This window comes from Phyllostomus discolor, chromosome 4 (assembly GCF_004126475.2).
Source record: "Phyllostomus discolor isolate MPI-MPIP mPhyDis1 chromosome 4, mPhyDis1.pri.v3, whole genome shotgun sequence".
Taxonomy (NCBI): domain Eukaryota; kingdom Metazoa; phylum Chordata; class Mammalia; order Chiroptera; family Phyllostomidae; genus Phyllostomus; species Phyllostomus discolor.
This window is the reverse complement of record NC_040906.2, coordinates 135,952,531-135,977,662: the sequence shown is the minus strand read 5'-3', so window position 1 is coordinate 135,977,662 and position 25,132 is coordinate 135,952,531. Positions and strand designations below refer to the sequence as shown.

Here is a 25,132-nt window from a genome sequence, read left to right as displayed (position 1 = left end):
TGTTGTTCCCATATCTCTTTTCAACCTGCTGGGTTGGCAACATGATGCGTTTTCAAAATAAGCAGAGCTGATTCACCAAAGCGAGGAACAAAGCACTTAACTGTCAAGCTACCAGTCACACACTAGAAAGCTGGCCTGAAAGTAAATTGCAATTAATGTTTTCTTAATATTTCAATAAAACAGAGAAATCAAAAAGTTATCTACAAGATTCTGAAAAAGAATAACTAGTGTACCAGGTGAACAAACCAAAATAATTTGAGAATCAATGTACGAATATACAGCTGTAAGAAGCAAACAGTGCTGAGTAAAAAGACAATGCAAACAACATATAAAAAGACTCATATTTGGTTTTAAATTAAGAACAAACTGACTGTAACTAGAGGGGAGGTGAAGGATAATGGGGGAAAGGTGGAGGGTTTTCAGGAACATGTATAAAGGACACATGGACCAAAGGTGGGTAGGATCAAGGGTGGGAGGTAGGGATGGCTGGGGTTGGGGGAGTGGTGGGGGGAAATGGAGACAACTGTACTTGAACAAAAATAAAAATAAATAAAAAGCTTTAAAAAAGACTCATTTGCACAGAACCGAAAGATAGGAGCTCTAGTGGAACATTTCATCATCATTTCAATATATCCTTTGACAACCTCCATACACTCCCACTTAACAAATTAGTAAGAGGACAGAGAATTGGCACTGAGTACCTGCTACTGTGAGGGATTCCACCAGTCATTTCACATGAGCCATTTTATTTAATTCTAACAACTCTGAGAAATAGAATGTTCCCTTTCACAGATGAGAAAAACTCCCTAAAAATGACACAGCAAATAAGTATGGGACTTGAACACTAAACTCAAGTATGTCTGGCCCCAAAACTCTATCCTACTTCTAATATATTCTACTTCCATTTCCAAAGGAATATTTGGAGCATAATATTTATGTGGATATGCATCATTATAGTCCATGAATGGAGTTTCAGGTCAGTCTTACCAGATTCAAGACCCAGGATCATTTTTTACATTTTTGACACATAAAGGTATTAAACTTTCCAGAATATATTAGGAAACTAAGAAGTGGCTGTGAAACAGGGTGGCATTTTATAAGAAATTGAATGAAAAGTCAAAAGCATAGACTGAAGGAAAGTAAGAAAAGCAAAGCTTCAGAAAGTCATCTGAAGATTAGAGTAGATAAGAAGCTGACTGAGGCAGGAGCACATTTAGCAGTTGTGTGGTAAATAAAAGAATAATCATTTGCTAGAAATATCTCTCATATTGGGAAGCAGCCCAAGTGTCCATCAGTAGATGAGTGGATAAAACAACTATAGGACATTTACACAATGGAATACTGCTCAGCCACAAAAAAGACACTATGGATGGACCTGGAAAACACTATGTTAAGTCAAATAAGCCAGTCAGAAAAAGATAAATATCACACGGTCTCACTCATATGTGGAATCTAATGAACAAACTGAACTAATGAGCAAAATAGAGACTCACAGATAGAGAACAGGATGACAGCTAAGGGGTTGGGTAGAGGGTAGAAGTGGAAGGATTGAACAAAAAGGAAAAAGGATTCATGGACATGGACAACAGAGTGGTGATTGAGGGGGATGGTATAAGGGGACTAAATGGTAATGGAAAAATACAATAAAAATAAAACTAAAAATAATAAATTTAAAAAAGAAAGGAGAGAAAGGAGGAAAGGAGCTGCAACATACAATGTACAAATATAATTTTTGATGAAACTGAACCAAGAAGTTTGATTTATCATCACAGTCTTGTGAATTAGACAAAATGTGTCACTAAAGAAATATTTGGAACAAATTCCTAAAGGCAAAACTGCTGGACCAAAGTATTTGTATATTTGAAAATGTAATAGCTCTCACCAACTGCCTTTCAAAAAGGTTACTAAAATTTATTCTCCCACTCTCAATATGGGAGTGCTTGTTTCTCATCGCATTTCCAATAACTTGAAAAACCACTCACACACCTGTATTACCTCTGGCTCCCTATGTTACACAGGCCTATATACCTAATCCTAGACCTGTTTTTTAATTACTTTAGCTTCATAATATTTAAATATCTGATAAGATTAGCCAAGCTTTCCATTTTTTTCTTATTTACAATTTTCTGGCCTATTCTCATACTACTTATTCTTCCAAATAAATCTTTAGAATCATATAAAAAATAAAAGGAATACAATGCATAAAAGCTGGTTCTTGGAGACAATTCTTCATCAATTTTTTTTTGCATTTCTACTTGTCTGTGAGCATGTAACTGCTCTATGTTCTGAACTATCTCTTTACCGTTCAGGTAGCTGCCTAGCCAAAGGGGGACCTAGAGGGTTTAAACTGAATTCTGGCTCAGTCACCCAGATGCTCTTGTTGACTTGACTGACAAGGTCCTAGATTAAAATAATAATGGCCTCTTGGTTTAGTGGATTGCTCACTCAGGACCCTTATGGTAGCCCATTTAGCTAAAGTGAGGGAGGGAATGGGTCTCTGTAAGTTTTAAAGAATGTCTATATTCTTATTGATGAGCCTGGATTGATGCCTCAAGTCAAGGGGAAAGATAAATTCAGAAACTTAAGAAGAAAATCATCTGGATTTTTTAAGGTACACTTGGATAATTTACAGGATTCGTTTAGCGGGTCAAGTCTGAGATCCTGGGAAAACTGTTGGGATCAGTACTATAGGTTGGCCTCATCTACTTGCATGGAGTCCTGTTAATGGTAGCTCTCATTAACTGCCATATGAGACAAACTGCAGTTTTGCTTCCAGCCTCTGTAAAGTTAGTCAGAATGGATGATGCAGTAGCATACTCCCAGGAAAATGTACCAGAAGCCAAGACGGTAACCTAGAGAAGAGGGATGAATATCGCTGGGAGACAATGGTTCTTTCCAGTGTCTTTCCTGTTTCTGCATGGCCTGTGACAGAAGTACTAATTGCCCTTTTGTTCTGGACTATCTCTTTAAGGCTGTTTCTACAAGAAAACAAAGGGCAAATTTACCTACCTGGACTACTCCTGAGGCCTGGCAGCCTGGCAGCCAGTGTAAACAGGAAACTCCCACTTCCTCTGCCATGAGAAATGTTGCTTCTTGCTCAGGTCCACCATCAAAGTGGGGCAGACTAAACTGCTAGTAGGGTAAAATTGCACACCTTTCATAGCTCTCGACACTGTTAAATCAAACCTTTCCCTAGGTTGGTAATATATCTGATTTAATCAAACTATTCTTTATATTTAATCTCTAACCTTTTAAAATAATGTGATAAAATAAACAGAATTTAAAGAAAAAATATTACTAAGAAGTACAAATTTGTAGTGACAAAATAATCACAGGGATATAAAGTACAGCACAGGGAATATAGTCAATAATACTGTAACACCTATGTATGGTGCCGGGTGGGTACTGAAAATATCAGGGGGAACACTTTGTAAAGTATATGATTGTCTAACTATTATTCTATGCATCTGAACTAATATAAAATAATATTGAAAGTAGACTCTAATGGAAAAATAAAAAAGAAAATATTATTAAAGGATATATACTAACCACAATGAGATACCACTTTACATCAGTCATAATGGCCATCATAAACAAAGCAACAAACAACAAGTGTTGGAGAGGTTGTGGTGAAAAGGGGACCCTAGTACACTGTTGGTGGGACTTCAGACTGGTACAACCACTATGGAAAGCAGTATGGAATTTTCTCAGAAAACTAAAAATGGATCTGCCTTTTGACCCAGCAATTCCACTGCTAGGATTATATCCTAAGAACCCTGAAACACCAATCCAAAAGAACCTATGCATCCCAATGTTCATAGCAGCACAATTTACAATTGCCAAGTGTTGGAAGCAACCTAGATTCCCATCAGTAAATGAATGGATCAAAAAACTATGGTACATTTACACAATGGAATTCTATGCAGCAGAAAGAAAGAAGGAGCTCCTACCCTTTGCAACAGCGTGGATGGAGCTGGAAAACATTATGCTAAGCGAAATAAGCCAGGCAGTGAAAGACAAATACCATATGATCTCACCTTTGACAGGAACCTAAACAACAAAACAAAGAAACAAGCAAAATATAACCAAAGACACTGAAATAAAGAACAGACTGACAGAGTTCGGAGGGGAGAGGAGAGGGAATTTCAGGGGAATTTCAGGGGAAAAGGGGAAGAGTTTACAGGAATGAGAATAAGGACACATGGATAAAAACTAGGGGCGGGTGGAAATGGGAGGGAGGAGGAGACGGTTGGGTGGGTGGGTTGGGATGGGAGTAAAAGACAGAAAATTGTACTGCAACAACAATTTAAATAAAATTTTAAAAAAGGATATATACTAGATCATAGGTAGTTAAATGAATTAAAATTCTTTAGGAAATGTAACAAAGTAAACAACAGAACTTTAGAGTTGGAAATAACCTTTAAAACCTTTGCTCTGACCCCTAAATATTAGTAGGTGACATGCCCAAGATGAATAAATAAATAGAAATAAAAATAGTTATATATTTCAGGGTTGATTCTGGACTTCTTACAGCCATTGTTTCTTCAACAATCTCTCAAAAGATGATTCTAATAATGGATTAAAATATATAAAGCTTATGTTTATGTCTGCAGCATATTGAACAAAAGGAAGGATTCTTCAATGAAGGAGATAATTCCAGCTGCCCACCAACATCATCACTCTCAAACTGATTAAAAAGAAATCAGAGGGAGTAAGTGACATTGGGATTGTTATTGCTGAAAATTTCCCAGGTGAGAGAAGGTGACAACTTGCCCTAAATTAACTAGCTTTGATGGCCAGAAAGGAGGGAACCTGCTCTTTATTATGATGTGCCAGTCAGTACCCATATTTTCCTGTAGGTATTTTCACTGAAGGATTTGGTGATATTTCACTGTAATAATATGTTATTCAGTGAAAAATATTTGTTTCCCCTATTTGTGAAAAAGAAATTTATTGAGCACCCAAACTGCACCAACTACTTTTAATCCCTGGAGGAGTAGTTGTACACATGACAGACAAGGTTGCTGTCCTTCTGGCAGTTACACTATAGGTAAAGACAAAATACTTCAATTTAGTTTACTTTTAATAGTTACTTCAGATGAAGCAATTCTACCCATAGAGACACTGCAAATATATAAAACTCCCTTTGAAATTTTCTCAGTGATTACTTCATAAAAATTTCTAGGTCTGTTTCTTTGATATCTTTTCCATGGAGTATTAAGCATAATAACAATAAGGACACCAGCTAAAAGTTAAATGGTACTTACTAGGGGCCAGTAATTGCTCAAAAACTGAACATATACAAATCAGATTTAATCATCACCACAACACTATGCAATAGGAAATGTTATGATCCCATTTCATAGATGATGAAACCAGGACACAGAAAGGTCAAGTGACATAAAGTTCAAACCAAAGCAGTCAGAACCCAGGGTCTGCACAGCTCCTAGGCTGTGCTGCACACATCTTTGGTTTATTAAAACCAGTTGAATAGTTAAGTGGAATGAGTATAAATCTGATCCTTTTAGAGAGCAATCATTTTTAAATCCCATTTTTACATCAATGTGAGGTTTCTACCAAAATTTTTTAATGCTTAAATAAAATGGAATTGAATTAAAGTAATTTCTGTATAGATTTATGACTTAAGTATACATTTTATGCATATTATTTTTTAAAGTCTAATTTTCTAATGGCACGTGAGGTACATGTTAATATATTTTTCTGGGTTGCTGAGTCTCTCAACATGAAATAAAATAGCTTTCATAAAAGTCCCAAATGCCCATGCAGAACACTTTTAGGATAGAAAATTTTACTGTTAAGTTTCAAAATGCACAATTTAGAACTCTGCTGAAAACAATTCAAAATGTCTTTTGAAACAGGAGCATACTGTAAACAGAAGCACAGAAGGAGCTATTCTCAAATCATTCATCTAATGAAAGATATATAAATCACCTCACTGTCAAGTGAGCTGATGGTAGGTTTTCCAAAACATAAATCTTCTCTCAGGCTAAACATAAATCTTTCTAGGGCCTTAAGCATCAACTGCACTATATTTCTACACAGAGTCAATAAAAATAGCTTTATAATACAGAAACTCCTTCTACTGTAATCAACAAATTCATTTACATGTCTTTTGCCCACAAATTTTAAAAAAGGAGTCATTTTTTGGAAAATTTTAACTGCTGTCCTCTTACTGGCCTACTCATACCCTCAACATCCCCATATTGAGCTGGGTCACTCGTTTCAGAAAGTTAATGAATTAAATGTGAATTATGAAACTTTTTAAAACTAACAGTATTTATTCAAATTTAGGTAATTCATAGACCATTTAATAACTCAGATTTTAATATGAGAAATTTAAAATAATCTTAAATTGAATTGCTTGTTAATTACTATGCTATAGGCCATATATTATGGACTATATACACATAAAATAGTTCCATACATACACATAAATATATATAGTACAAATATACTATAGAATGTAGATTTACCCTAGTCAGAACAGAAAGAGAAGTTATGCTTCATGGGTATTTAACAAGAACTTGAATATTTCATTCACTTAAAAAGAGATAGTTATAGCCCTGGCTGGCATAGCTCAGTGGATTGAGCATGGGCTGCGAACCAAAGCATTGCACGTTCGATTCCCAGTCAGGGCACATTCCTGGGTTGCAGGCCAGGTCCCCAGTGGGGGCCACATGAGAAGCAACTACACATTGATGTTACTCTCTCTGTCTCTTTCTCCTTCCGTTTCCCTCTCTAATAAATAAATAAATAAATAAAATCTTTAAAAAAAGAGATAGTTATGGTTCCTTAGAAATTGTAGTAAAAAATAATTATTTAGTAGTTGAGTCTGTGAGTTAAATGCATTTAAAGTAAATAACTAAATTAAGGCATAAGAATTCTAGTGTAAGTTATTTTCTCAGAAATAACAAAATGTTTTTGTGTAGAGCCAGCATAACTACAGTTGTACAAATACTTGTAGGCCATTTATATACTAATTGCAAATGATGAGTTTAAAAATGATCAGTTTTAACCAACTGGTTGTTCTTCTTCAACCAAGTAAGTTCTGAGAAGGCAATGACAACTGTTTGTGTCCTGAGCACCTAGCACAGTATCTGGCACATAGTTAGAATTCAAAGTAACTGGGTAGGATAAAAGGATGGAGGAAGAGAAGAGAGGCACCATATCATCTACTGAACTGACCATTTCTGTATCTTGTATGTACTCATTTAGAAAAAGTGTATTTCAAGGCTTCCCTTATATGAACACTTGTATATTATATGATCTCTTGTACATTAGGGCTGTCTTGTTATTTGTGTGTCATTTGATTTATAAATAAGCAGCTGAAATTTTCTCTGAGTTACTTATGGTATTTAGGTAGTTTTCATAGGGTGAAATCTGTCCTTCCTCTCTGTGCCTAATTTTCACTTAAGCTGGATTTATCTGGGCCCCAAGGAACTGGCATTTAAAGTTTCATTTAGTAAGCATGTCTAAGACACTTCTGCTGTTGACTGACTAAACCTTTGGCTTCTGTGTAAACATTTGGTGCCATCTGGATGAGTATTTAATAACTCCCCTAAGAGACAGGGCCAGAGCAATGTAGCAGTTTCCCTGGGAACTAAAATTAGTGGACAAATTATGTGAAGCCGCACTGTTCCACCTTCCTCCACCTGTCTTTTCTGACTTGACATGCAAAAACCAAGAGAGAAAAGAAGGAAGGGAGTGTTAACCAATTGACTCATTTTAATAATGTCTTGCTTCTGAAGCTTCAGTTAGGGATTTTAGCAAAACTTTACTATAAAAATAGCAGTCTATTTATTTGAGGAGAAGCTGGTTATAGAGAGTAATGGTAAGGATATAAAACACGAATTAGCCCTGGCTGGCATAGCTCAGTGGATTGCGCGTGGGCTGGGAACCAAAGTGTCCCAGGTTCGATTCCCAGCCAGGGTACATTCCTGGGTTGCAGGCCATAACCCCCAGCAACCGCACATTGATGTTTCTCTCTCTCTCTCCCCCTCCCTTCCTTCTCTCTCTAAAAAGAAATAAATAAAATCTTTAAAAAGAAACAGTATTAGAAATCTCTGATGAAAACTAAAATGCATTTAAAAAAACATACACATGAATTTAAGAAGTTGTATGTAAAGACACACTACATTTACATTAAACTTTTAATGACAAATGACAAAAAATTTGTACTTAGTATAGCTGCATATTTAAATACAAGAATTTATAGCTATATTTAAATGTAAGGAAAAAATCTAATATAAAATGCTATAATTCAAAAATACAAATAAACCATAAAATATTTGCTTTTTTAGATTTTTTAATTGTTTTTCTATTCCAATTATCCCCTTTTTCCCCCTTTGCCCTCCTCTGCCCATCGCACATTCCACTCCCACAGTCAATCCCTGCACTGTTGTCCACATCTACGGGTCATTCAGTCATGTTCTCTGACTAGTCCTTTCCCTTTTTCTCCACCATTATCCCCTCTCCCCCACCCCTTTGGTCACTGTAAGTCTGTTCCATGTTTCTATGCCTCTGCTTCTATTTTGCTCATTCGTTTGTTTTGTTCATTAGATTCCTCTTCTAGGTGAGGTCATATGGTATTTGTCTATCACTGCCTGGCTCATTTCACTTAGCATAATATTTTCCAGTTTCATTCATTCTGTTGTAAAAGATAGAAGTTCCTTTTTTCTTTCTGCTGCTAGTATTCCATTGTGCAAAAGTACCAGTTTTTTTGATCTGCTCATCTACTGATGGGCACTTAGGCTGTTTCCAGCACTTGGCTATTGTAAATAATGCTGCTATGAACATAGGGGTGCATCAGTTCTTTTGAATTGATGTTTCAGAATTTTTAGGGTATATTCCCAGGAGCAGAATTGCTGGGTCAAAAGGCAGTTCCATTTTTAGGGGTTTTTTTTTTGAGGAAATTCCATATGTTAAAGTCTTCATGATTTCAGGATAATTTATCAGAATATATCTTTAACATAAATTTGCATTATAATCTTACATACCCTGTATTTTACTCAAACAAATTTGGATGTTATTGTAAGTTTCCTTTATTCAGTGTTGGCCTTAGCTCACATAAATACAGTCCTGTGCCACATAGTGATGTTTTGGTCAATGATGAACCACATACACAACAGTAGTCTCATTGGGGTATAATATAACTACAAAATTCCTGTTGCCTAGTGACATCATAGCCATCGTAATGTAGTGCAACACCTTACTCATCTGTTTGTGCTGATGCTGGTGTAAACAAACCCACTGCACTGCCAGTTGTATAAAGTGTGGCACATACAACTATGTACAGTACATAATACTTGATAATGACAATAAACGACTATGTTACTGGTTTCTGTATTTACTATATCATATTTTTATAGTTATTTTAGAGTGTAGTCTCTCTACTTTAAGAAAAGTTTGCTGTAAAACAGCATGCCTTGTTATGCAGGCAGCAGCCTTATATATCTCATACTTTGCCTCTTAATTGCATCATTTTCTTTTGTGCTTGATTTAATCTTGTGTTGTTTTACACAGGAACATGACATGTAGCTTGTAGCCTAGGAGTAACGCACTACACCATGTAGCCCAGGTGTGTAGTAGGCTACTCTGCCTAGGTTTGTGCAAGTGCACTCAGTGAGGTTCACACAATGATGAAATTGCCAAATGACCCATTTCTCAGAACATATCCCCATCAGCAGCACATGACTTTGTAAATCTTCTCTGTAAATTATGAATATCAACAGAAGAACATTTTAAATTCATTAGTAACTCACTTTTCCCCCAGCTTTATTGGTATAAAATTGACATATAATATTGTGTAAGATTTAAAGTATACAAATTGATGATTTTATACATGTATGTACGGTGAAATGATTCCCACGATGAAGTTAGTTAACATCTCCATCACCTCACATAAATACCTGTTTGTGTGTGTAGTGATATCATTTAAGATCTAGTCTGTGAGAAACTTTCAAATATATGATACAGTGTTGTTAACCATGTCACCATGCTGTGCATTAGATCCCTGAACTTACTTATTTTGTAACTAGAAGTTTGTACCCTTGAACAATAGCTCCCTATTTCCCTTACTCTCCACCATTCTCTGTTCCTATAAAACTGGCTTTTTCTTAGTTCTGCATGTAGGTGAGAACACTTTAGTATTGGCTTCCTGACTTATTTCACTTAGTGTAATGCCCTGAGTATAAACATGCTATTGCAAATGGCAAGATTTCCTTTTTTTATGGCTGAATGTATATATAAGATATATACATATATGATGTGATTATAGATATATATATATATAAAACATAGAAACATACTGTTTTCCCATTCATCTGTCAATGGTCATTTATGTTGTTTCAATGTCTTGACTATCTATTATGAATAATGCTGGAATGAACAAGGAAATGGGGATTATCTCTTTGAGACACTGACTGCATTTCTTTTAGATATGTCCTCAGAAGTGGGATTGCTAAATCATATGGTAGTTGTATTTTTTACTTTTTGAGTAACTTCTATACTGTTTTTCATGGTGGCTGCACAAATTTATATTTCCATCAACTGTTCACAAGGGTTCCCTTTTACTCCATGTCCTCACCAACATGTTTTCTCTTGCATTTTTGATGATAGGCATTCTAAAAGGTGTGAGGTAATATCTCATTGTGGTTTTGATTTGCATTTACCTGATAAGCAGTGATGTTGAGAACCTTTTCATGTACCTGTTGGCATTTTAGAAGTCATTTTTTGGGGAAAAAATTGTCTATGTAATTATTTATGCTTTTTGGCTATTGAGTTGTATGAGCTCCTTAAATATTTTTGATATAACCACTTATCAGATATGTGGTTTACAAATATTTTTTCCATTTCATAATTTGCCTTTTCATTTTGTTGCTTGCTTCTTTCATTGTGCAGAAACTTACCAGTTTAATAGAGTTCCACTTAGTTTAGCTTTTGTTGCTTGTGCTCATGGTATCATAGTAAAAAAAATCATTGCCAAGACCAATGTTAAGTAGATTTTCCCTATGTTTTCTTCTGGGAATTTTCAGTAGCAGCTCTTACATTTAATCCTTTAATCCATTTGGAGTTAATTTCTGTGACTAGTGTAACAGAGGAGGCCAATTCATTCTTTGGCATGCCACTATCCAAAGACATTTACTGAGATACTATCTGTTCTCTTTCTCCAGGGAGTATTCTTGACTCCCTTGTCAAATATTAGTTGGCTGTATATGCATAGGTTTATTTCTGGGCTCCCAATTCTGCTCCAGTGGTCTATGTTATATTTTTATGACAATATCATATTGGTTTGATTAATATAGCTTTGTAATATAGGAATCAGGAAGTATAATGCTTCCAGCTTTGTTTTTTCTCAGAATTGCTTTAGCTATTCAGAGTCTTTTGTGGTTCTACATAAACTTTAAGTTTGTTTTTCTGCAAAGCCTCTCTCTCACTGCCCTGTGGTGCATACAGGGGTAAAGGTAGGAGTGTATGCATGAGGCACAGACAGCTTTAGGGGTGCCTGTGGACCAGATGGGGGAGGATCTGCAGGTGAGACATCCCCAGTAGCTTCTGAGTGACCTTCTAGATGGAATCTGCAAAATGGTTAGTGGGATCCATGTTCTTTACTGCCCTCTGAGAGTTCTGGCTGCTATTTTCCCAGCTGCTTCCCACAGCTGTTAACTAACATTATTGTGGTAATAATTTTGCAATCTATACATGTGTAAACTCACTACATAGTAAATCTTAAACTTATACAGTGTTATATGTCAATTATATCTCAATAAAGCTCAAAAAATGAAATGAAATAGGAAGAAGAATACTTCTTTAAATAAAATTACATGCATATCTCAAAACACAAGCTTCAGTTTTAGAGTCAAACAGGTATCTGAATACTAGGTTGTCACCATCATCTCTGAAGCTGTGGGCAAGGTATGCAGATTTTCTAGTCCTCAATTCCCTCACCTGCAATGTGGTAATAATCACTTTCTATCTTACAAGGTTTTTTAAAGAATGGTTTAGATAACACATAATAAGCACTCAATAGATGTTTTCCATTTATTATTTTATTATTATTATCATTATTACTTAGGATATAACAAGATATATTGTTTTTAAGAAACAGTTATTAGTTTGATATATAAAAAAGGGTGAAGACCAATTGGTTAGTTTAAATCAGTTTTAAAATATCACTTCTTCAGAAAATTAATTCTATACTTATTGTAAGAAATTATAAGAGCTTACTATGTTTAAGCAATAGTTAATTTAGAACTAAACTTATTAGTGAAAAGGCTGCAAATACATCAAAGTGATCTGATTTTTAAAATTTTCAACCAGCTATGTTTGTTGAAAATATGCCTAGCAAGATACTCAGCCTTTTACCTGAATCTCTTGTCTTCTTATTTCTAGATAGTAAAGTGATTGTCTCCCTTCCTCCCCACCTCCCTCCCTCCCCCTTTCCTCCCTCCCTCCCTCCCTCCCTCCCCTCCTTCTATCCTTCCTCTCCCCTCTTCCTCCTCCTCCTTCTTCCTTTTAGCTGTTTTTTTTTTTAAGCAGTCACATTGGAGTTCATTCCATATTGAAATGCTATTAAATGGATTCCATTGTGGAATTTTAAAAGGGATCTTATTTCTTCAAATAATAAGGGAGTTTAGTGCCCACTGCATCTGCAAACTACAGCACCATTTTGGTTGGTTTTTTCAGTAAGAGGTTTCCTGTATTTTTGGAGAGTGAAAGGTGGTAGTGGTCACTGGCAGTAAGAAAACTGCAAGATGACAGGAAAGGAAAAGGTGAAATAAAGATTAAGAGCTGTTGCAGTTGAATTCAATTAATAAAACTATTTCTAGGCCTCTGATCTATGTTATATACCATTTTCTCACCTTTTCTTTTCTTATTCCTTCTACACTTGACTTCTCTTACTCTTTTATCCATCTTCTCTACTATGACCCAATTATATACAGTCAGTTATAAGAAGTATAAATAAAAAGCAAAGTAACATTTAGTTAAAATACATGGATAGTTTTAGATATAGGATTTTTGAAATGAAATGGTGTTACATGATTTTTTAAAATTTAAAATAATAGCCAAAGCATGGTAATTCACAGGGACATGAACATATCAGCGACAAACACAATCCTTCATAAAGATGTTCTGTATCAAATAGATTGCTCTGCATCAGTAAACTCAACATTTCAGTGTTTGATTACTACTTCTTTCAATTTCTTATTAAGCAAAATACAAATAAAAGTAAAATAAATATAGTATGTATGTTTTAGAGGTAAAAAAATACTCAACTTTCTTCCCTTCTTTATTCAGAGCAGTACAGGTCTGTAGACTTAGTCTCTAGAACTCTATGTTCTGGACTTGCCAGCCGTGTCCTGCTCAGGACCTGACTAATGATGGACTTCCAGTGAGCTGTAAACGTGGAGATGGAAGGTCATCCTCTATAATCAAGTAATCAGGAACCAAATCATAGGTATTAATAGAGAGTCTGCATTTCCTGAAAGTGCTTCTGAAAGTAATCGGGCTGGGATTTTAAAATGTTTGCTCAAACTCTGAAAGAAGAAGCTATGGAGAGAAGTATTCGACACTTTCAGAGCATTAGTTCTCATACTTGGCTGCACATTGGAAGTGTTTGGGAAAAATTTAAAACGACCAGAGATTCTGACTTTCTAGCATAGGGTTCAGCCTGGGGATTGGAGATTTTAAAACCCTCAAGTGATTCTAATGTGCGGTACAGGTGGAGAAGCACTGATCTGTGGAATGAAGCAGAGAGTCTACAGCACAACTGGGGCTGGATGCTCAGCCCCTGTGACTCAAAGTGTGGTCTGAGGACCAGTAGCATCTGCATCCTCGAGTTACAAATGTAGACTCTCAGGCTCCCACTTCAGACTTACAGAATAAAATATGCGTTTGAACAAGGCCCCTGAAGGTTTCTATGCGCACTAAATTTTGAGATGCATTAAGGCACCTGAGCCCACAGGAGTCCTTGAATGGCTAGGTTAAGGGTATAATTAAAGGTACCTTCCTAGCCCTAATCTCCTCCATTTAACCATGTCAGTTTCAATCTTAATTTAGTTTTACTACAATGCCTCCCTAATGGAAAGATATTTCTTTATTACCGTACATTAAGTTGAATTTGAGATGAAAGCCAGACTTCTTCAAAAAGCTAAAGGTGTTTTCCAAGTAGGAAAGAAGCTGTTCCATTAGAGTGCCTATAAACAGCGCTTTTCAATCCCAGCTGCATATTTGGAAGTACCTGGAGAGCTTTTTAAATATACTGGTTCCACATCATATCTACTGAAGTATAATTTCTGGGTGTGGAGACACACATTGGTACGTTTTAAAGCTCTCCTTTGGAGTTCAGTGTGCAGCCAGCTTTGAGAACCACTGTGGATGAACTCTAAGTTTATTGACTCCTATATATTGGTGTCTCATTGATTTCAAATATAGTCAGGTCAGTTCTTTTGGCTTCCTTGAAGACTCATATCAATAACTTCATTAAAATGTATCAATCTGTGTTTATAAGGTCAATTATATATTTAATGTGTGGTAATTTGATATTAATTTAAGTTCACCCCTATTTCACAGTTAACAGCTGATTATCTACATTAATAAAATAATGGACAAGTATATAATCATACCCAAATAACATTAGTATTTTACCTTGTGAAATGAAACATTTCATTTCATTGTTGGTTTTTTTTTTTTTGCCTTGATATAGCTTTAGAGAAGAATAAAAACTAGCTTGTACTGCCTCAGTATCTGTCGGCTGAAAAGTGCAGACATGTATAGGGCGCTACTTGGCAAGAGGACTCAGCTGTGGTGAAAAATCCATAAAACAGATACAATCTGATACAATTTTCCGGCTGCAGGGCCAACATTGCATATCAGGTGAAATGATACACATATTTTGCATTTTCATCTTCAAACACAAGTTGAAAGCAACTAGGAAATCAGATAACTAAATGAAGTGGTTGAGCATGTAACTTAGTTGAAGAAAAACAAGTGTGTGACTTAAGTAAAATGAGCAGGTTTAACCCCAAACCACTGCCAAATAATTTTAAAAATAAACTCCACATAGTATAAAAATTAAATAGCATGCAGTTAAAACCTCCTCTAAATAATGAGTTTTTGTTTCCATCTTGAAAACAAATCTTCAAGCACAGAATTCCATTGCAATTGAATTTGGTTATTCCTAAGTAAGTCATCTGTTCGGTTCCTTATAATTTCCATTTATCAATAGATCTATGTCCTTTAATTAAGCATGGTAAAGATGAGTTGTGTAAGACATTACTGAGGTATTGCTCAGAAGGACATTTTTGAAACATGAAGATACATGTAAACATTGTCCAAGCCATGCAGTCTTTGAGATTCTGGTGCTGCACTGTTGGGAAAGGCCCTGTCCAGTGTTAGAAGACTTCTTTAAAGACCTTCTAGAATCAGGACAGGTCTCTGAAAACTGATGATTTCAATGTATAATTTATGTCATTAGGTAATACCAACATTAAATCTCAGAGACCTCAGGCTACAAATGACCTTATTTTAAAAACTTACTTCTTTTTCATTAGGCTAGAGTCATTCTTAAACCAAATCTTTAAGTTAAATGAGAATCCTTAATGGCCTATGAACAAAATCTATAACAGTAAATTGTATCTAAACATAAAAGCATTACACATTTATGATTAAATGCTTAATAAATGATGAACTATTTAAACAAGAATAATCCCATTATGTGCTCATTATACGTTTTTCTCATAAATCTGTTACTAAAATATTATCATTTTATCATTTGCAAAGCTTAGGAGCAAATCATCTGGAAGAAAACAATAGCCTTGGACAGGCTTGGAGGAATGTAACCATCCATTCAAATAGGTAGATGTCTTTAGCACTTGATGATTATGGGGTTTTTTTTTGTTCTTTTACAGTTTTTAGATTAAGGAGGATTGTCTCTGCTTCCATTAACTTTAACTTTAAATGTTAAGTGTATATAATCAAACAAGGGTCAAAATTATGTATCATATGGAAGGTAGAGAAAATTCCTCAGAACAGGTACTGCTTCCAGACTTCTCTGGTAACTACCTATGTATCCTCAGGTTATGCCTTACCTTTAATATTTGCAGGTTTGGCTAGATCCACCCTGAGGTCATTATCAAGCCTCAAAACACCCTACAGCTTAAGTTCTGGTTTAGTCCTGACATAGTGTAAACAGTAAATAGGATAACATATCTCAATCTGGAATTTTGGTTTTGAGAACACTTACAGTTAAGGCTGGGGCTCCTGGAGGTCCTGCATCTCCCTAAAACATATAAGAGAAAAGTTGCAATTACCAATAGTCTCTCTTCACACATGATATCCATAACTTTTCTGAATGGACAGAAGAAATATCTAGATACATCCTGAAGAACAGAAGAAGTTTATCTTGATAAAATTCTCTGCACAATGAAAAGTATATCATGTGCTTTTAGCTCTCATGATATAAATATCACCTTGTGCACCCCCATGCTTTTTTGTAGAGTTTGCTTTGAAAAGCTAAAATAATCTAATTTCTATTCTTTTGTCTACTGATCCAAAATTAGAAAGACTATCTCTTCAAATACGATTACTTGCCAATGGAGCAGCTGGGAAGTGTCACAGCGACAAATAATTTTTCTGACAAAGTTAGTATGAGGATCAGCAGAAATAGTAAGTGGATGTCCCCACTTCATGCTTCCCAGCTGCAAGAAGTTGCCTCTTCGAATGCTCTGCTGAATTTGCATTGCACTTGCCATCAATGGAAAGAGGATTTGCCTAAATTTTGTATTTTTAAATACTAAAATTTCTTTGCTGATGTATGTGAATACAAATTACCAGATGGATGTTTTGATAAACTATTCAAAATCTTTAGAGCATAGTTCATCTAAAATCTTACTATTTTCTGATTTATAAATATATTACCTATATGCCTTATTGCATCAGCACCCCCATGTAATTCAGAAGAACTTAGTCATTAAAACCAAGCATCACTGCTAGGATCCTTGTTGAAGTGGACACTGTGGTGACCATATGCTCTGTGACATGGGGCACTGGGACCTTGTATGCTCATGTTGAGAGTATCTCCATCCCTTCCTCTTTTCTCCTTTAATGTAGTCACTTGAAAAGTTAAGACTTAGCATTATGTAATCACTATTTGGGGAAAAACTGAAAAGAAATAGCCAATCATTGTTAAGAAACACTGATGTAGCTTAAATCACTTAAATCACTCACCAACGACAGATTTACAAGATCAGCTTTAATACAGGGGTAAATATTGAAGATAGACACGCATTTCTAAATGCGCTAGTTGTGGAGAACAAAACATAGTGCAGAACACCCACACATGCAATTCTCATCAGATTGAGATCACCCAATGACCTTGAGCCAAACGACTCTTGCTTTACTATTTCTTAATTCTCTTTTCAAGGTGAATTGCCAATATGCCATTATAAAATGTCATACAAGAAAAGGTGGCAGGAAATGGAGCATTTAGACTAAGACTGAGACACAAAATTAGTCTCCTTTTCCCCAAAGGCCACCTGCTTCACCATTAAAGTAGCAGCTGAGTGCTACTGGCAAACTGCCCTGACACAGGGCACAGTTGCTAATTTGGTGATGGAATACCTAATGCTGTTAAGCAAGGGATAGAAAAGGGAAATCTTATAAACACAAACTAATGTTGACTAGCAATTGTGCATTTAGTCTCTTCAAACTAATTAAATGAATCAAAAAGGCTTTTCTTGTTCAGATGCTTTTAACATAACAGCCTTTGGTTAATTTTAACAAAATTAACTTTTGGCAGTTAACAGTACCAGTGAAAAGTCACTGCACAGGTTCTTAGGGTGTTCTTAAGAAAAGATTGGCATGTTTCTTGGTGAATAGGATACCTTTTCTCCTTTTGGGCCAGGTGGACCACGGGGACCCAAGTCACCTTTCAAACCCTGCACAAAAAATAAAACCAATGTGATTTCTATACACAGTGCACAGAGAGCTTTAATTTCTAACAAGTCATTAGTCACAAAATAAATCATAATTTACTGAACTCTGAAATCTCATTCTTCAGTGTGTAGCACAGAGAAAAATAGAGACAACTGGCAGTAAAATGACAAGCAACATCTGCGCTGTGGTGGATACAGATACATTAAATCAGTGTGAGTCCTCAATACTGCATATTTGTGCAACTTTGCTTCCTGCTAAAATTACATTAATTCACCATCTGGGAGAACATCATCTAGGCCTATATGAGCTTTTAAGTATCCACTTTGGATTAAATTTGTGGATGTTGAAAATACCTCTGATTTAGCATTGATTTGGCTTTTCTAAAGCTTGCCCCCAAAAATCCAAGATTTAAATCAAAAACATTTTTCTGTCTCTATCAAGAAATCTAACTGTGGGAGGGAATGAAATAAAAGGTGTATTCTTTTGCTATCACAAAGTTGGAGCTAAAATGTAATTTCTTATCTGTTTTAATGTATGTTCTAGTTCTCTAATTCCTATCTCTTTTTTTTAAAACTAGATCTATAGAGCTATCAAGTGAAATATATGACATAGCATATCAGATGAATATATTCATGTGTCTTCTAGACTTTTGGGTGTTTTAGTGGGTATCTGGTGGATCTGACTCAGAGCTGAAAGCTTTCAGAATACCAAAACAGCCCTGGCTACAATGGCTCAGTGGACTGAGTGCCAGCCTGCGAACCTGAAGGTCACTTGTTTGATTCCCAGTCAGGACACATGCCTGGGTTGTGGGCTGGGTCCCCAAAAGGGAGTATGTGAGAGGCATATGATTGATGTATCTCTGACACATCGATGTTTCTCTCCCTCTCTTTCTCCCTCCCTTCCCCACTCTCTAAAAATAAATTAATTAATTAACTAATTAAAACAAAATAAAAGGAATACCACAACAGATTTCACTGGAGGAGATCAGTTCCACAGCCAAATGTGCTCACAATGTAAATAGAAAAAGTTAGACAGACACATCCTGACCCTTTGGTAAATAGGTAAAAGTATCTTTTTACAAGGCTTTACAAGGAAAGCCTTGTAAAACACATTGCATGAGGGAAGAACAATAATGAAAAAAGAAATATTCTGAGGCCACAGAATGCACAGTAAAGCCTCACTGCTCCTACCTGAAGGGTCCAACTACCACTGCTCTGACATTTTATAGTAAATAAACAATGCCAAATGCCATCGTGCATAGCCAACTCAATATAAAAGCCAATGACAAATTTAAAGGGACAAAGAAAACTGAATACTTAAAATCTTGTTGCACAGAATATGTGAAAATTGTAATCTTACACTTTAATAAAAAGCATTAATGCATGAAAACAGCATCTAAGTGGCAAAAATTTTTGTAGTTGCATAAATAACTTTGTGGATGAAATGTATAGTTCTTCTGTCATTACCTTGGAGTATTTATACAATACAGATGAGTGAAAAATGAAATCATATTTGAGATGTGATATTCTCTCCTTATTTGAATTATGCATTACATCCCAAATCAAGTAGCATATACTGTATTTATACAAGCCTCTGGAGTAAAACTTGGCATGTACGTATTCTGAACACTTGAGGAAACAAAACTGCCAGGTCTGTGAATAGACTTTATTCTTAATTCACTCATTCATTCATCCATTTAGTTGATAAACATTTATTGTATCCAGTGTGTAGTCGCTTCCTGGCCTTCAGACTTCTGCTGTCCAGTACAGGAGATGTGTAGCTTTGGAGTCCTTGAAATGTGACTAATCTGAATTGAGATGTGCTGTGAGTATGAAATGCTATTGGTTTTTTGATATTTGGTACAAATAAAAGAATGTAAATTACTCATTAATATTTCTTTTTGTTGATTATATATTGAAATGGTAACATTTTGGATATAGGATTAAGTAAAATATGGTATTAAAACATATTAATGCTGCTTCTTACTGCTAATGTGACCACTAGAAATGTTATATATTTACATGTGTCTTGAATTTGTACTATCATATTTAAAAATAATATTATATAGGTTCTGTCCAAGATGGAGGTGTAGGTAGAAACCCTTCACTTCCTTGCACAACCAAAAGGAGAATAACAACCAATCTAAAATCAATAAACAACCAGAAGTGCCAGAAAATCAAACTGTATGGAACTATGGCAACCAAGGAATTAAAGAAACAGTCAACCAGGCCAGCCAGGCCAGTATGACAGGTAGATGGAGAGAACCTGTGGCAAGGTGGCAGACTGGACCATGAGGGTGGGATTGGCCGAACAGGAAACTGAAACTCAGCTGACTGTGGACTACAGCAGTTGCTGGTCAGAGAAACTCCCAGTCTCAGATGAGAGTTCATTGGAAAGTGGGGCTAGAGCTGAGCAGGTGAGCTGCGTTGTTCCCTCTTTTCAGGTTCCCCCCACTGCCCCACAGGCAGCACTGCAGTGCAGCAAGGAGGGTTGCCCTGCTCTGGTGAACACCTAAGGCCCCACTGCATTACAACTTAACAGGTGTGTTGAGACAAAGAAATAGGGCTCGAATGAAAGAACAGAGTAAAACTCCAGAAAGAGAGCTAAGCGATGAGGAGATAGCCAACCTATCTGGAGAGTTTAAAGTCCTGGTAATCAAAATGCTCACAGAACTGATGGAGCTTGGTCAAAAAATGGAAGAACAAATGAAAGATACCCAAAGTGAAATAAAGCAAAATATTCAGGGAACCAACAATGACAGGAAGGAAACCAGGACTCAAATCAACGATTTGGAACAAAAAGAAGAAATAAACATTAAACTGGAACAGAATGAAGAAACAAGAATTCAAACAAATGAAGAGAAGCTTAGGAACCTCTGGGACAACTTTAAATGTTCCAATATCCAAATTATAGGGGTGCCAGAAGGAGAAGAACAACAGCAAGAAATTGAAAACTTATTTGAACAAATAATGAAGGAAGACTTCTCCAGTCTGGTGAAGGAAATAGACTTCCAGGAAGTCCAGGAAGCCCAGAGAGTCTAAAGAAGTTGGACCCAAAGAGGAATACACCAAGGCACATCATCATTAAGTTACCCAAGATTAAAGATAAAGAGAGAATCCTAAAAGCAGCAAAAGGAAAGGAGAAAGTTAACTACAAAGAAGTGCCCATAAGACTATCAGCTGATTTTTCAGAAGAAACCTTACAGGCAAAAAGAGACTGGAAAGAAGTATTTGAAGTCATGAAAGGCAAGGACCTACATCCAAGATTGCTCTATCCAGCAAAGCTATCATTTAGAATGGAAGGGCAGGAAAAGTGCTTCCCAGATAAGGCCAAGTTAAAGGAGTTCATTATCACCAAGCCCTTATTATATGAAATGTTAAAGGCACTTTTCTAAGAAATTGAAGAAGATCAAAAACTATGAACAGTAAAATAACAATAAACTCACAACTATCAACAAATGAGCCTAAAGAAAAAAAAAGAAAAACAATGAAAACAAAAACTAAGCAAACAACTAGAACAGGAACATAATCAGGGAAATGGACATCACATGGAGGGTTTTCAGTGGGGAGTGGGAGGGGAGGAATAAGGGGAAATAAGTACAGGGAAGAAGAAGCATAATTGGTAGGCATAAAGTAGATGGGGAGAGGTCAAAATGGTATAGGAAACAGAGAATTCAAGGAACTTATATGTACAACCCATGGACATGAACTAAGGGTGGGGGAATGCTGGAGGGTTGGGGGATGCAGGGTGGAGGGGGAATAAAAGGGAAAAATTGGGAAAACTGTAATAGCATAATTAATAAAATATACTTTTAAAAAAAGAAAAGAACAGCAAGGGGAGAGTTGAGCACTGTAGTCCATTCCACTGCCAGGCTTGGGGAGGGGAAGAATGGACCTTGGTCAACAGAATAGTAGTGCTGGTTACTAAAGAAATAAAGAACAAAATGTATGTCAGGAATCTTCTGCATGGAATCTGGTCAGGGTTTGAAAGGGATGTTTAACCATCAAAAGTTCTATATGATTGTCAGAACCCTCACCCTGCCCCCACTTACTTAATCTTACAGGGTATATAAAACATGGTAAAATTCTTAAAAAATAATAATATTATATAGGTAATATTATCTAATACACAACATACTGCATTACTATTAGAAAGTATCATATAGGGTTACAAAATAGAACAAGAAGTTCACAAAGACTCTCCCCTTGACCAAACTTTAGTCAGGTTCCTCTGAGCTCCGTTCTTGACCAGGCCTCAACCTTGGTCCCCATCCTGTCCCCAACCCTTGATATCTGAATAGGCTCCTCATCACCCAGCTTTGATGTCCTTGGTGTGCCTTTAATAAGAAACCTGGTAAGTCAGTTTAGCAAGAATTCTCCTACCCTTGATACCTGTTCTTAGTAATTTTCCATTTACTGACCTATCACTCTGTGGGTTGGCTATAAATCCCACTTGTTCTGGTTGACTTCAATCTCTCTTCCATATTGCAATAACCCTACTGCAACAGTCTTGAATAAAATGTCTTCCTTACCATTTTAATAATTTTTTTCCTTAACAAAATCAAGATCCCTGCCCTTATGGAACTTAGTTTTGAGAAGGGTGACTGACAACAACCAGGTTAACAGGATGAATGTGATAAATGTGAAGAAAGAGAGAACTTCTACTTCATTTGGGGTGGTCAGAAACAGACTGTATGGAGGCAACATTTTTCTGTTTCAGAGCACCCAGCCATACAGTGATCCTGGGGAAAGCATTGTGCATAGAGAGAACAGCTAGCACAAAAGCTCCCTAGTTGAAAGGAGTGTCATGAGCAAGCAGGTAAGGAGCAGGAGATAAAGTCAAGGTTAGCTAGGGGTCATGGCACATAAAGCATTGCAGGCCATTGTAAGAAGGATGGTTTTGTTCTAAGTACAATGGGAAGCCACTTATAGTTTTAAATGACCTGATTTGACTGTGTTTCAAAAATAAATCACTTTGGCTACAACATGAAAAAAGATTGAAGGCAGCAAGAGTGGAAGCAGAAAAGGGGCTATCACGGTTTTCCAGGCAAGAGAGCAGGATGGCTGAGACAGGGTGGGGGTGGTAGAGATGTAGAGAAGTGGTCAGAATTGGCAGGTACTGGGACGCAGGACTTGCAGATACACTGGAAGTGGGGACAGGGAAAAGGAGGCATCAAGGCTGATTTGCACTTGGCTTACATAACTAGCCCCAGGAGGCTGCACAATTTACTGAGCTGAGAAATTCATTAAAAAGAGGTTTTCTCTCTTCTTACTGGTGTTCCACTGTCCACAAAGAAAGAGATGACTGAGCAAGACACAAAATATCCATTTACTCAACAAATACTACAAAATATCCATTTACTCAACAAATATTATCAAAAATCTGTAAACATGCAAGACTAAACCCTATGAACATATGAATATGAAAACATCATCTTTAAAAATAGAAGGAAACAAACTAACCTGACTTACAGGTTAACCTTGTCTAACCCACTAATCCTAACTACAGCTTCTGGGAAGGAACTTACTGACCATTGATTCAGTGAACTATCCCTAGTTCAACCAACTATGGTCAGGAAGGGGGACAGAGGGAATAAAGTAAACAATTAATTACAAGTTGATGTGAATGCTGGGTGCCATTATAGAAGTATATAGCAGGTGTGGGGGGAGCAGTTCCCAGAGATGCCTGAGTGTACAGGAGGGGCAGTTGAGAAGAGCCAGGAAAGGAGTTGCATTTTATGCATGATCTTGAGTAAATTATTTAAGCTTCCCTATAACATACATATAAGTAACAGTTGTCTTGAATGGTTGTTCTGAGAATCATATGTTGTTAAGACAGCTAGCACATGGCAGGTACTTAATAAATGCTGCTTTTACTTTTCAAGTCCAAGTTGAATGGGGAATTAGTCATTTTTTTCTGTTCAGTTTTGTACTGACTTTGATGGGTATGTAATCACTGTGCTTTGACTCAGAAGGATAAAATGCAATTGAGAAGTATTGCACTGGTCAAGCTCTTACTTTTGCAGCCAATGAAGTGTGCCCATGTAACTCATGCCTCCTGTGACAAGGCACGATGTTTTTAAGGCCATGGCATCATAATAGGCTCTGGGAAACAGATCAGTAATGCTTTTCTCAGGTGCAGCTTTTCTTCTCATGTCACACTGGTGCTACTCTCAATGGTTGAGTACCAGGAAGAAAAAGAAATAGCACTCACCATAAAGCATAAGGAATCAAATGGAACAGACTCAGAGTTCAATATTGAATAAGAGTGGCATCTATTTTCAAGATTCTCAATAAAATTTATGTATATAAAGAGCCTCAAAAGCACACTAGTTGTTTCTGTATGTTATGCAGAGTCAGCACCTCATCCAAAGGCAAGAGGAAAGCTTAAGGACAGCATTATAACCACATTTATAAAAGCGGGTAGGCTATGAAATTAATTTTTATTGGAACACCTACTCATGAGCTGTAGCATCTTTAAAAATCTAAGATGATATAAAATAATGTTATTTGTTGAAAAATTTAACCCATCCATTAATTCTTTACCCATCTTCCACTGACTGCACCTTATTCCCTAGCAATGGTATGAACTGCTCCAGATGACACAGTAGCTTCGTGGTTTCAATATTTTTGTATTCAGTATTACAGATTGCACTGGCATAAGGAGATTAACATTATTATTTTAGGAACATCAGATGCTGTAATTCTTTTATTTATTTATTTATTTATTTATTTATTTATTTATTTATTTTTAGAGAGGGAATGGAGGGAGAAAGAGAGAGAGAGAAACATCAATGTGCGGTTGCTGGGGGTCATGGCCTGCAACCCATGCATGTACCCTGACTGGAAATCGAACCTGCGACACTTTGGTTCGCAGCCCATGCTCAATCCACTGAGCAACGCCAGCCAGGAGATGCTGTAATTCTGATGAGATGTTTGTAAAGATGCAGAGGAAGAGACTAAACTCCGTGATTGAAATCGACTTTTCTAAGATTATATAACCTCACAAAAACAAATAAATGAAAAGCTATTTCTATTAGAGATGTGTTTTATTTAACACAATTTCTTAAAATAGCAAAAGTTTATGTAGCTCTTACTGTATGAGAGGCACTGTTCCACATGCCTCATATATGATATGTCCTGCAATAAAAGCTTGAGTTATGTGCTATTAATATCAA

At 36.3% G+C, this 25,132-nt stretch overlaps 1 protein-coding gene across 1 annotated transcript in view; it reads right to left on the bottom strand.

The window, feature by feature from the left end:
• Nucleotides 1–25,132, bottom strand: part of COL19A1 (collagen type XIX alpha 1 chain) — a 331,257-nt gene that overhangs the window by 157,008 nt on the left and 149,117 nt on the right. The window contains 2 exon segments of the mRNA XM_036024315.1: nt 16,265–16,300; nt 17,904–17,957. Of these exon segments, the coding sequence (XP_035880208.1) occupies nt 16,265–16,300; nt 17,904–17,957 (90 nt within the window).